Source organism: Labeo rohita, chromosome 14, assembly GCF_022985175.1.
Source record: "Labeo rohita strain BAU-BD-2019 chromosome 14, IGBB_LRoh.1.0, whole genome shotgun sequence".
NCBI lineage: Eukaryota > Metazoa > Chordata > Actinopteri > Cypriniformes > Cyprinidae > Labeo > Labeo rohita.
This window is the reverse complement of record NC_066882.1, coordinates 20,265,802-20,280,180: the sequence shown is the minus strand read 5'-3', so window position 1 is coordinate 20,280,180 and position 14,379 is coordinate 20,265,802. Positions and strand designations below refer to the sequence as shown.

The following is a 14,379-nucleotide window of genomic DNA, read 5'->3' as shown; positions in this document are numbered from 1 at the left end:
TAACTAATTAATTTTAGCAGTTTTTAAACAAAAAAAGACCATGGTAATCATAGTGTTTTGCAAAATATGCTGAAAACATAGACAGAATTGTGGAATCCAGTCATAAACATTTGCTGTATAACATGGAATGTCGTGGAATTTACCAAATTTTGGATGAATAAATCAAAAGTAGGTCAGTACACTTAAATAAAAATGCAACTGGACTATTGTCTGTGGATATTAAGTCTCAAAAAGAGAATTTAACTATGAATCCTGCATGTTTTGTGTGTCTTTGTGTGAAAGAATGGCACAGAAATGCTAAAGCGCGCGACTAGCGGTGTTTTCAGCCTCTGTTGCCTCAATATATGAGTATGTAAACGCATAAACAATCTCTAGAACTGCTCTGAGAGTCACTTTAAGAGCATTTTACTGTTCTTCAGAAATGTAAAGGTATTTACAGCAGCCTGTTTGGTTTAACTTGAAGAAACTGTGACAGAAAAATATATTAATGTAATGTAATGATAGTACTACTACTACTACTAATAAAATGTTATTAAAACATTTTCTAAGGAATGTTTACCAGAATTTTTTTTATTTATTTTTATTTTTTTACCAGAATTTATTTACCAGAAACATGTAAATACACAATACAATATTTAAAGAAAGAAAAAAATAAAGAGAGGAAAATAATAATAAATTCATTTTTTAATAAAAATCAATTAACTAGACGTGTTTAATTACTAAAGTTTAATGAAACCATTAAAATGGTATCCAGAAAATGAATTAAAAACACAAAATTTGGCAAAGATAAAACTGAATTTGAGGACGAACAGATTTCATTGGGCCTTAAAAATGTACTTTTAATAAACTGTTAAACTGTGTAACTTTCATGATTTCAGTTAATTAGACATGCTTTTTGATTATTATTTTTTCATTTAACCATTTAAACTAAGTCTATAAAAATTAAAACGGAATCCAGAAAAATTTAAATGGAAAATTCCGAATTTGGAAAAAAAATAAAACAGAAAAAAAATAACACTTATTTCATAGAGCCCAAAATAAAGCTAATGTGGAATTACATGATATATGTGACCGTAGACCACAAAACCAGTCTTAAGTCTCTGGGGTATATTTGTAGCAATAGCCAAAAATACATTGTATGGGTCAAAATTATAGATTTTTCTTTTATGCCAAAAATCATTAGGAAATTAAGTAAAGATCATGTTCCATGAAGATATTTTGTAAATTTCCTACTGTAAATATATCAAAACTTAATTTTTGATTAGTAATATGCATTGCAAAGAACTTAATTTGGAAAACTTTAAAGGCGACTTTCTCAATATTTAGATTTTTTTGGACCATCAGATTACATATACTGAAATAGTTGTATCTTGGCCAAATATTGTTCTATCCTAACAAACCATACATCGATGCAAAGCTTATTTATTCAGCTTTCAGATGATGTTTAAAGCTCAATTTCGAAAAATTGACACTTATGACTGGTTTTGTGGTCCAGGGTCACATATGTCATAAACCACTGTCATAAAAATAAATAAATAAATAAATGAATGAATGAATGAATGAATGAATGAATGAATGAATGAAAAGACAACAATTTTGAAATCTTGAAATACACAACACAGTATTTCTGAATTAAATTTGTTTTTCCAATAAAATCAATTAGACATGTTTTTTTATTATTAAAATGTAATGAAACCATGAAAATGGAATCCACAAAATAAACGAAAAACATGGAATTTGGCAAAAATAAAACTGAATTTGAGAAAAAAGTAAAAAAAAAAAAAAAAAAGTAAGATGGATTTCATAGGGCTTTAAAAATGTCATTTTTGTTAAACTTTTAATCAATTGCTGTTAAATTGTGCCTGTTTCATGATTTCAATTAATTAGACATGCTTTTTGATTAGTATTTTTTCATTTAACCATTAAAGGGTTATTTAATAAAGCCCTAGATAAAGCTAATGTTAGATTATGTGGTATTTCTTAAAAAAAATAGAGAGAAAAAAACTACGATTTTGAAACCATCTTCTACTGTGGTTGTAAAAGACCTAATACTTATTATAAATATTATTTATAATATTGCTAATATTGCAGTGCTCGGGCCCTAATTAAAATAAATGCAAAATTTAAATGACTGAATATTAACTCATATTAATCTCAGACAGTACCTCATGCCAATATTTGTGGTCAAAAGAATTTGGATGAGGAAAAAGTTTGGGAAGCGCTGTTTTACAGTAATAAAATTATGTTTCAATGTTTCTATGTGTTTCCAACCATGAACACTATGGTAACCATGGTACGTTTTTATGAAGAAGATTCTGCAAAGCCCAAATTTAACATTCCAACGTGACTCATTTCCAACTGTCATTCAAGACTTTCCACTGGCTTTGGGCCTTTGGCTCATGATTAATGGATGCGCTCCCTGTCTGGAGCACACCTTTTCTTCCTCTGAAGAGCACCACGGCGGCACTTGAGCTTGCGCAATGAAATTTAATGACGGTCGAAGCCTCAGGAGCCCAGAACTATCTGTTAACCCCCTTGCACCCGACAGAGAGCAGCAATCCTCTCTTTTATAACACACAGCAAACTCAAACGAGCTGCCCTGAATGAACTGAGGTGCGCTTGTTCTACTAGAGCAGACGAAATCCACGATTGAATCAGAAGATGTGGCCTGCGTATTCAGAGCGAGACTTGGCTTTGAAGAAGCAGACCGTCTTGTTCTGTGGCCATCTTTTGAGTCAACATAATGTAGAGTTCTCACATGTCAACAACCAGATCTGATCGTCGGCCTGCAATGTGTCACTTGAGGATTCATTCACATTTTAGAACAGCAGACAAAAGGATCAAGACCCATGAGGAAACAAAACTCAAAGAAGTGAAAGTGAAGAAGAGCTTCGTTGTTCATATAGGACAGATATAAGTAGCACAGTTCTGTCAGTATTTACTCACCTTCATTATTTTTAATCATTTCAATCAATAACTTCCTGTTGTGATCAACAGACAAATTAGCAGCTTATGGGTTTACAATGTCATAAGGGTGAGTAAATAATTATAAAAGTTAAATTATATATATATAACAGTAAATAAATGAATCACCAGTCTTCCAAAAAGATTAGATAAAGTGATTCAATTACACTTTTTTAACACAAAACAGCCATTTCTGGCACAGAACTGCCATTCATGGGAAAATGAGGAACTTGAGAGAGTGAGGCCAGAGAAAGACAGAGAAAATAAGGAAGGGAAAAGAAACTGACAAAGAGAAATCAAGATAATCAAGAAGCCAACATTACCATTCGTCAGACGCAGCCAGTGAAGCGTAGTGCGATTGGCCAGAGAAAGAGCAAGCAGACGTCTCACCTTTTCCCGAGTTCAAGGGCCTCTGACGCGCATAAAAAGGGTTCGGTTTGAACAGGAAAAAGGGAAGGAATGTAGGATGAAAGGGTGAAAAAATAAATGCAAGGTGCAGGGAAAAGAAGGGGGTGGTAAAGAGAGCAAGAGAATTATTAGAAAGAACAATCACACTTTGGAAAAGACACAATCAGAGGAGACCGCCAACAGGTCCAAGACCTTCTTGGCGAGCACATTAGGATGGTTTTAGTGCAAAGCCACACAGAATGATACACATTAGTCTTTTCGTTTACTTGGAAAATTCCCAAACCACTGATAATTGACTGTTTGAAATGGATTCAATGAAGACATCTGTTCTGAAAAAAGAGAGACAAGAATCGAAACGCTGCGTTGCTTCTCGTTCCAGTCTCTAATGTCATGGGCATTTACTGAATGACGACAACAGGCCGCTCGACTTTTTTTGAAAAGACGCCCAGCCTCAAACAGCAGCTGTCTCTACCACAGTCTGGGGAAACTACTGTGTAATGTGCCTTGGTTTAGCACTGCTTAGCTGTACTTTTTTCTGATGGCACGGAGTAGCTGAAGAATTCCCGAACTCCACTTCTAAAACAAAACAAAGATTCACATATAATGTACTCACCCCCTTATCATCCAAGATATTCATGTCTTTCTTTCTTCAGTCGGAAAGAAATTATATTTTTTGAGGAAAATACGATTAATCCTTAAAATATCAAGATCTCGATTCAAACACCCACGCGATCTTATTCCTGAATGACAACGATTGAGCTATATCTATTAGGACTGTTTCACATCGCGAGTGTCAGTGGAGCGTGAGTAGCACGTTTTGTCGCTGCCTGTGTTAATGAACCAGAGGGTCGGGGTAAATGTGAACGCAGAAAGAGCGACACAAACAGTCTTTTTAACCACATTATAATCATTATTTCTGTGTTATAGACATTTAAATAATAGAAGTACTGGGATAAAAGTTTATAGTTTGGGTATAAACACTTAGTCTACAGTAGCGATCAAAACGAAAGTATCTTAACACTTGTATGTATTGTAACGCTTATCCTCTTGGTGGTGACAACTGTCCGTTTAAAAAAAAAAAGTACATCATTGAATCATTCATTCAGGAGATTTCAATAGTCAAACAAGTCTTAATGAAGTGAGACACTGACTCCTTCATTGATTTTTTTTTTTTTTTTTTTTAAATGAATATGTTTTTAAAAGACTTAAGCAAAGAACAGTTTGTCAGAACCCCTAGTAAATTATGTTATTTTATTTAGTTTTCTAATCTTTTTTCTCCAGAATCGTGAGAGAATCATGGTCTCCAATTTATTAAGAACAACTGGGATTCTCAACTTATCCAGAATCATGAAGCTCTTGTTTAAATGTTGTTTATTACTGCACATAATTCATTAAAATGGAAGTTCAAAATGCACCTTTTTTTTTTTTGGCATTTTGGCTTTTCAGTTGAATAAAAGACTATTTTCCCTATATATCTCATCATTGAGGATTTCTTAAGAAAAGTTTAAAATTCTTGTCTCGTCTCGTTTTCGTGAACCCAGTCTCGTGTCTCGTCTCGTCGTCACACCCCTACTAATCAGTGCTAAACCAAGGCACATTACACAGTAGTTTCCCCAGACTGTGGCAGAGACCGCTGCTGTGTGTTTTGGAAGTAGGCTTCTCCATTAAGCTTACGGTGATGAAATCTAAATATTTGAGTCCATTAAAAACACTATTCACTAAATAATCTCCAATTTAAATATGTAAGCTTTTGTTCTACTCTTACATATGAAGCATGGCACTGTGTATTGCATAATGGCCTACCATGTTCCTCATTTGTAAGCTGCTTTGGATAAAAGCCTCTGCTGCAATACTAAATGTAAATGTATGTCTTTCTCAGCATAGGGAAGTCAAAAGTACTGGTACTTTTGTATAGTATCAGTTAACCAGTATCAATCTTCATGACAAGCATGCTCAAAATAATCATTTATTTAATGAGCAACTTATTTTAAATAATTAAAGGGATCATATGATGAAATTTCATGTTTTCCTTTGTCTTTGGAGTGTTACAAGTTGTTTGTGCATATATAAGATCTGTAAAGTTACAAAGGTTGGAGTCTCCAATATACCCAAAGAGATATTCTTTATCAAAGTTAAGAGACAGCAACGCCTTCCTAAAACGGCTCATTCAAACACGCCCCCACACATCTACGTCACTGTGTGGGAAGATTTGTATAACACCGCCCAAATGTATATGCAAAGAAAGAAGGCGTAACTTGTATTCTCGCTGTAGTATTGTTGCAACCGCCGCCTTGTTGTGGAGATGCTGTGTGTTTTGTTGCGAAATCTAAGGTACTTTCTTTGGTTTTCTAAATGAGAACACATCTAGAAATCACTGGTTTATGGTCAAGTTATATTAACAAATCTATTCCACGGTACAACGCAAATATTTGAGTGTGTGCAGCACATTTTACGGAGGCTGCGCACATTATAAAGTTGAGCAATTCCAACTTTGCAAGGACAGTCTGGCACTTCTGACTCACAGCCTGTAAGTATATTTTCATATTTAAAGAATTTGCTACTGGCTATTCAAACATGAGTTTTGAGCAGTGTAGAGCAGTGCTTGTTGTTCGTCATTTCTACGGTCACAAATGCAGACATGCTTTTATGCTTAAAAAGACAGCAGGAGTCATTATAATCAGTAATTATGTCCTCACTGGATGCAACAAATGCCTTATTTACAATGGATTTGATTGTTTTGTCTCGCTGCGCCGAGACACGGCATCGCAACATAGTAAGGGGCGTAACATTTCAGTCACACGCTTGAGGTATTCGGCCAATCACAACACACTGGATAGCTGGCTAATCAGAGCATTGCATTGCATTACACCAAATACACAAAATAATGCTCTTTTTAGCAACATCATATGACCCCTTTAATGGAAAATTATCATCAAAACAAATATTGGACGTTTACGTAAGGGATAATCAACGGCTTTGGTTGCCTCTGTGCCGTGTATTTAAAATCCTTCAATGCACGGCAAGCCATTGATTATCCCACTTATTCCATGGTTATTTACCAAGCTATAGACAGGTTAAAACTAGTATTGCTCTTTGCGGCACAATATTTGACAGAATGGGAAAAATGACAGTTATTTTCATCAGTTACTGCACATTAAATTCAAATTAATCGATAAAATCGACAAAATCTCCCAGCCCTACATAAATTAAAGCAGCACATTAATATAGAACGGTTTTAAGCTTTATAATGGCAGTGAATGGGTGTTGATATTCAATAGTCCAAAAGAAGTCCAATAAAGTTGGACTTCCATCATAAAAAGTGTTCCACATGGCCTTCTGAAGGGAATCAATGTGTTTTTGTAAGAAAAATATCCATAGCTTCCACTAACTGTTTTCCGCGCGTTCACGAGCGTGGCATTTCAGCGAATGATGTAGGACGTAGGTGTAGCATAAACTACGGTGAGAATATGCTAGTCTCGCGAGAACCAAGTTTAGTTTACAGCAAAGGAAAACCAGTCCGTTGTAATTAATGACTTGTGTTTTGTTTTGGTCTCTCCACTGCACTTCTGCATTTGTCACTTCTCACCGGAGCTTACACTTTGCAAATTCATCATTTGCTGAAACACCACTCTCTCGTGAACACACGTATGACAGTTAGCGGAAGCTATAAACGACAGTTTATAAAGTTTTAAATATGGATATTTTTTTTTTTACAAAAACACATCTTTTCTTAGCCGTCCGGAGTACTTTTTATGAGGGATGGATGCACTTTATTGGACTTCTATTAAACTACTGAATCTAAGCACCCATTCACTGTCATTATACAGCTTTGATGAGCCAGGACATTTTGTTTTATATACATAATGTAAATATATATATATATACATAATGTGTATATATATATATATATATATATATATATATATATATATTATAGATACATATAACTCCAATTGTATTCTGAAAGAAGAGAGTCATTTACACCTAGGATGGCCTGAGGGTGAGTAAATAATAGGGTAATTTTCATTTTTGGGTGAACTATCCCTTAAATTTACAAAAATTGAAGAAAATAATTGAGGGAATTAAAAAATATATATATGAATATCAGTTTTTGCTGTAGAAGCAAAATCGATTTCGGGAATCATCTATGCAGAAATGTACATCTAAAAAGTGCAATTTACAAAACTAAAAAGTGCTCAGGTAGATTTTAGTGTTGATTTGGTTAGATTATGCCGTTCAAATGCAAATGTTTGAGTCAACTGAAAAGACTATTCACTGCATACTCATTAATTTAATTATTGGGACTTCTCCATTGGCTTTTGTTCTAGTCTTACACATGTAGCTTGGCACTGCGTACTAAACAATGTTCTTCACTTGTAAGTTGCTTTGGTAAAAAAGTGTCTGTCACAATATTAAATGTAAATGTACATGTCACGTCTTCCTCAACGTAGGAATGTCAAAAGTACTGGTACATTTTGTACAGTATCAGTTTACCAGTATCAATTTTCATTACAAGCATATTTGTAATTGAGAACAACCAATTTGCATTCTTACTCAAAATAGCCAATGAGAGAGAAAGGAGTTTGAGAGAAAAGCTTACTTAGAAAAACGTCATGCCCCAGCACGTCTGCCTAACAGAGGTTCCAGATAACAAAAGGGAATACGCAGTGTAGATTAACCTGTTAGTGTTCCACAGTTCAGTGTCTGCGTGTTTAGTTTAATTTTACAGGAATGTTAAAGGGTTAACAAAAGTGAAAGATATTACAAAACACAGCTTTAGGAGGAACTCTGTGTTTCAAAATACAGTTTACTTTGAAACTGACAAAAGCATTTAAAAAAAAAGTCAAGCAGCCACTTATGTTTGCTTTGCTTAAACTGACTCACCATTTCTGATCAACTGACAATTAAATAAAGCTCTTTGAGCTCTTTGATCAAAAAGGAGTTTTCAAAAGAGCTGTACACTTGCATCTGTTCAGGCTTCAATTTAAGAGGAAATAATACCAACTTCAACAACCAAACAGATATGTAACCTCCAACTCAATGATAACATCGAACTAGACCACAGGCCTTTGAACCCTTCTGCAGTTGCAGATTAAGCACTCACTGGTCAAAGACTGCAAAGGTTTTATTGCACTGGTTGAAAGACAAACCTGGTTGATGACATAGACACCATAGTCCAGTTGCTGGCGTTGTAGGATAGGGTGGAGATAATACAGCCAGTACTTTAGGTGTTCATCGCGGTTCCTGAAGGGGATGATGATTGCCACCTTCTGCTGGGCGATGCAGTCTGCAGGTTTAAAGCGTCCACCGGGCTGCAACCCTGGGTTCTCTGACCTCACCAGGTCTAGGGTGACCGGGTCGGAAAACTCAACCCGGAGCGGACCCACTAGAAGAACCAAGACATAAAAAAACATGCTTTATTATGGAGACATAAAACTCATATTAGATCATTCCGATTATTAAAAACCAACCAAGTGCTACTCTGTGTCTTAAAATAAACCATCTCTCCTTAGAGAACTCATTATTATTCATCACATTATGGTGTATCCAATTACATTATCATACTACTGTTGCTGCAAGCAGCAGTGTCAATGTTGTCTGTCTAAAGAGAAAGATAGCTGAGACAAAATAACCGCGTAACACAAAGCTTCTCTGCCAATTTTTCCATTCCGACACAGGGCTTGAGTGAAGCCAATTCATCAGCATCAGTAGATAATGTGCAAACTACCATATAACACTCATGCAAGAGACAATAATTTGCTGTATTGTCAGCAGAAAGTTACGGAGGGGGGGTGAATGTTAACATCCAGAGTCACGGCAGCTGTAAAAACATGATTTTGTTTTTGGAATCTGGACAGAGGGAACATAAAGTGACAGGTCACACTGTTTACAACAACCACGCAATTTCTCAGAAATACTGCACTGTGCTGAATCATTATGTATTGACAAAATATAAACTCAAATGTGGATTTGTTATACAAAGACATTTTGTTTAAAAACAACCAATCTAAAAAGGCCATGATGAAACAAAAAATGGGTGAATTTAAAACGGTCCAGAACATGTTCAGGCATATTTAACCCCAAAATCAAGTGGAAAAAATATGTATATTTTGAATAAAGAAAGTCTATTTTTCAGCTGTATGCAAATGTCTTTGCATTTGTGAAACTCGCCAACTAAATAGACAAGCACATAAAATGAGAAAAAAATCTATGTTTAACTGATAGATTTTTTAATTATTTGAAAATGGCCGCTTATGCTTAAAGGAGAACTCCACTTCCAGAACAACAATTTACAAATAATTTACTCACCCCCTTGTCATCCAAGATGTTCATGTCTTTCTGTCTTCAGTCATTAAGAAATTATGGTTTTTGAGGAAAGCATTTCAGGAGTTTTCTCCATATAATGGACTTCATTGGTGCACCTATTTTGAATTTCCAAAATGTAGTTTAAATGCAGCGTCAAATGGCTCTAAACGATCCCAGCTGAGGAAGAAGGGTCTTATCTAGCGAAACGATCGGCCATTTTCTTTTCAGAAAATAAAAAATTGTATACTTTAAGCAAAAAGCTTGTGTAGCACAGGCTCTGGGATGCGCGTCCACGACGCTACGTACTATTGAATCACGTCGAAAGGTCATGTGGAATGTAGGCGGAACAGACCCAGTGTTTACAAAGCGAACGCGCAAAGACTAAGAAAGTGCAAGTAAGTTTGTAAACGCTGGAGTTTTTCGCCATACTCAGTACACAGACGTGATTCGTAGTAGTGATGGGAAGTTCGGATCATTTTACCGACTCGGACCTTTGAATCTCGTTCAGCAAAATGAATGAATCTTTTTTTTGAGCCATTTGGTTCATTTTAGCAAAATATAATTAAAATGTTGCGTGTTACTTCCCTAACACATCTACTGCTTACTCAAACGTTGATCACATTACAAACAAGACAAAACTTTAATGCTATAAGAAACAGAAAAGATTAATTAATTGTTTACCTGGTTCTTTAGTCTATGATTAGCTCACCTCACCTCTTATCTGACAAGTTTTCGGGTTTGAGTCGTTCGTTCATCACGTGACAGCCCCATAAGATGAACGAACGACTCGAAAAACCCGAAGACTCGAAACAGGTGAACTAATTCCGGTACAGAACCTAATAGGATGTTGGAACGAATCACTCCCTGATATGACTCGTTCTTCCTGAGTCACATTAAAGATTCATTCAAAATGAAAGAATCGTTCAAGAACGACCCTTTACTAATTTGTAGCATTGTGGACGCGCATCTCAGAGCATGTGCTACATGAGCTTTTGTGCTTAAAAAGTATACAAATTTTATTTTTTGGAAAAAAATGACAGATCATTTCACTAGATAAGACCCTTTTCCCTCGGCTGGGATCGTGTAGAGCCCTTTGAAGCTGCATTTAAACTACATTTTGGAAGTTCAAAACCGAGACATCAATGTCCATTATATGGAGAAAAATCCTGAAATGTTTTCCTCAAAAAACATAATTTCTTTACGACTGAAGACAGAAAGACATGAACATTTTGGATGACAAGAGGGTGAGTAAATTATTTGTAAATTGTTGTTCTGGAAGTGGACTTCTCCTTTAATTTGTTTTTCAGTGTTCTTTGGCGAATCAAAAGCTTGAAAGAACAGTTTGAAAGAATTTTTTTTTTTTAAATAGAAATGTATGTAACATTATAAATGTCTTTACTGTCACTTTTTATCAATGCATCCTTGTTGTCTAAACACAGCCAAGATGCTCTAAAAATGGGTGAATTGAAAACTGTCCAGAACAAGTCCAGGCATATTTAACCCCAAAACCAACTGGAAAATGTTTACTTTGAAAAAAAAGAAAAAAGAAAGTAAAGCCTATTTTTCACCTGTAACTGTCATCTCACAAAACAAAAACAATTAATGATCTTTTACATAGGCTTCATTTTCTTTATGCAAAATGTATTTGCTTTTGTGAAACTTGAAAACTAAACAGACAAGCACAAAAAGAGAGAAGTAAATAGAAAAACATTTAAATTGTAAATCAGTTAAACATACATTTAAAAAGTTAGAAATGGCAAAAGTTTGAAATCATTAGGATTTTTTTAGTCAAATTATTTAAATTTAAATGACTTGAAAATGGTCTCTTATGCTTAATGCTGTTTTTTAGTGTTCTTTGATGAATCAAAAGCTTGAAAGAATAGTTTGGAAGAACACTGTTTATTTGAAATACAAATATATGTAACATTATAAATGTCTTTACTGTCACTTTTGATGAATTGAATGCATCCTTGTTGTCTAAAACAGCCTCAAAAATGAGTGAATTGAAAACTGTCCAGAACAAGTCTAAGCATATTTAACCCCAAAAACCAAGAGGAAAAACATGCTTATCTGGAAAAAAAGAATGTGAAGCCTATTTTTTCAGCTGTATTTGTTATCTCACAAAACAAAAACAATGAATGGTCCTTTACATAGGCTTCATTTTCTTTATGTAAAATGCCTTTGCTTTTGTGAAACTCACCAACAAGTACATAAAATGCGAAAAAATAAAAATCATATAAATTGTAAATGTTTAACTGGCCATCAGTTAAACGTATATTTAAAAAGTTAGAATGACATGGAACTTCGTGCATACCACTCAAAAGTTTATTTTTTTTAATTCATTCAAATTATTTACATTTAAATGATTTGAAAAAGGTCTCTTATGCTTAATACTGTTTTTCAGTATGAATCCAAAGCTTGAAAGAACAGTTCAGAAGAACAATGTTTATTTGAAACAGAAATGTAACATTATAAATGTATTTACTGTCACTTTTTATCAATTCAATGTATCCTTGATAATTAAAAGCATTTTTCTTTACTTATCCCAAACATTTAAATGGTAGTGTATCACTGCTTACACAAAAATATTAAGCAGCAAAAAATGTTTTCTACACTGATGATAATATGAGATGTTTCTTTAGCACCAAATCAGCAAAAATAGAAAATAATTATTTTAAACTGTAATAATATTTCACAGTATTACTGTATCTACTGTATGTTTGATCAAATAAATGAAGCCTTGGTTTTTTATTAAAAAAAAAAAGAAATTATATATTAGTGTTAAATAAACAACAGCATATAATATATTCAAAAATATGTATTACAAAAACAAATTACATGTTATTATACAATTAAATGATAAAGTGATTCACGTATATGTATTTATATATAATTACACACACTCTCTCTCTCTCTCTTTGAAAAAGTTTCCAGAGGTCAATTTCCTTTGTACAAATGAAACAGCAGCTCACCCAATCGAGGTGGATTGTCAGGACACGTTTCCAGCTTTTTCACAGTCTCTGTGACATTAGACACAGATGGCAGACTGCTCTCCTCTGTAGTTACTGTCTGTTCGGCCAGTTTCCTGTGAAACTGAGGGTTTTGCTGATTTTGTATGAAGGCTTGTCTTGAATCTGAATTTCTCATATAATATATGATAGTGACAGAGATGTGTAGAAAACATAGCAGCACCACTAGAGAACAAGTCTTGTGTAGAAGACTGAAATTCACAGGCGCTTCCCGCATTGTAGATATCCTGGCTATATATACTCTTAAAAAATATATATATAGATTTACAGTCCAACGCAATTAATCACTTTCTATGTACTTTCTACTTCCTGGGCTTTCGGGTAACATCTAACATATATATATATATACTAATTTACAGGTTAAAAGCCCTGCCAAATACTGTTTTAATTATAATAATATACACAATTTTATATAAATGTATATGTCTTATGTAAACGTCTCATCCGATTCCACTAAATCTTAAATAATTTAACGGCTTAGCTCAGTTCTCAGCTAATAACACGCGATCACTACATTTGGCTTATTTCCTTGAATAAAAACTACAACGTTATTACAAGTAACACTATCGAAAAACCGAGGTTTGAGTTTCAATCCCGATCATAGTTGAAGTTTAAACGTGTGTGAACACGTAAAAAGTCCGTAAAAAAGTTTGTTTGTAGAAGTATGTTAACTTAACGGCACGAAGACAGACGTAAAACTCTTTCGGATCCAGATGAAGTTAAACCGAAAAAATCTTCTTAAAAAATCCGCCACATCTCAAAATCCCATATGTATAATATGTTAAATCTCCAAGCCGCAACGATCCGCGATATTAATATCGGAAAGGGAGATGGCGATAAGTTTCCGGACTGACACCAATCTTTACGGTAACGCGTACTGCTTTCAGATCGGTTCATATGTGAGAGGAAGCGTTGGGCTTAGCTTGTGAAAGTCCCTGATCTCTACACACTCTGCAGGCGAATTTATTGTTGACTATTATTTGTAGATTGCGTCATGGAGCTAGTTGCGTCATCATATGACGCCAGCTACAGTGAGAGGAAATGAGGAATTCAGCTTCACAATAAAAGCATTCCTGGCTGAGGTGTTTAATTAAAGAATCGTTGCTTAATGCGGTTTAATTACAGCTCGTTCTTAGTACATGTACTTTAAAAATACGTTATTTGTGAAACCAGCAAGCAACACAGTCAAAAATTGCTCGGTTGGTCAAAAAAAGTCCCGATAAAAATAATTACTTACTAATAAATTAATGTTTACTTTTAACAATTCTTGATATCTACTGTTTTATAACGTGACTGATTCAATTCCCACTGGGTGTAACTGATGATTTTTTAGTGTTAGTTTTTATTTTTATAGTTTTTGTTTTCATTTTATTTTTGTATTATTGTTCACATTTTTAGCTTCCGTTTTAGCTACAAAACAAAAAACAGAAATGTTGCTTTGGCAGCTAGATAAAAAAAAAAAAAGTAATTTTAGTTAACTATAATAGCGTTGACCACTAGTCACATTCTGTGATCACAATTCATAATATGAGACCGTTTTTTATAATTGATTAATTAATTTTACATTTTACATATACAGTACCAAATGTGACTGTGGACCACAAAACCAGTCATAAGTGTCAATTTTTTTAAACTGAGCTTTATACATCATCTGAAAGTTGAATAAATAAGC

General features: G+C 34.2%; 1 protein-coding gene across 1 annotated transcript in view; it reads right to left on the bottom strand.

The window, feature by feature from the left end:
• b4galt1l (DP-Gal:betaGlcNAc beta 1,4- galactosyltransferase, polypeptide 1, like) overlaps positions 1-13,643 on the bottom strand; it is a 32,416-nt gene extending 18,773 nt beyond the window's left edge. The window contains exons 1-2 of the mRNA XM_051127472.1: positions 12,651-13,643; positions 8,523-8,758 (exon numbers count right to left, since the gene is read on the bottom strand). Coding sequence (XP_050983429.1) covers positions 8,523-8,758; positions 12,651-12,924 — 510 coding nt within the window. The 5' untranslated portion in view covers positions 12,925-13,643. The remainder of the gene's footprint in view (positions 1-8,522; positions 8,759-12,650) is intronic.
• Between the last annotated feature and the right edge of the window lie 736 nt (positions 13,644-14,379).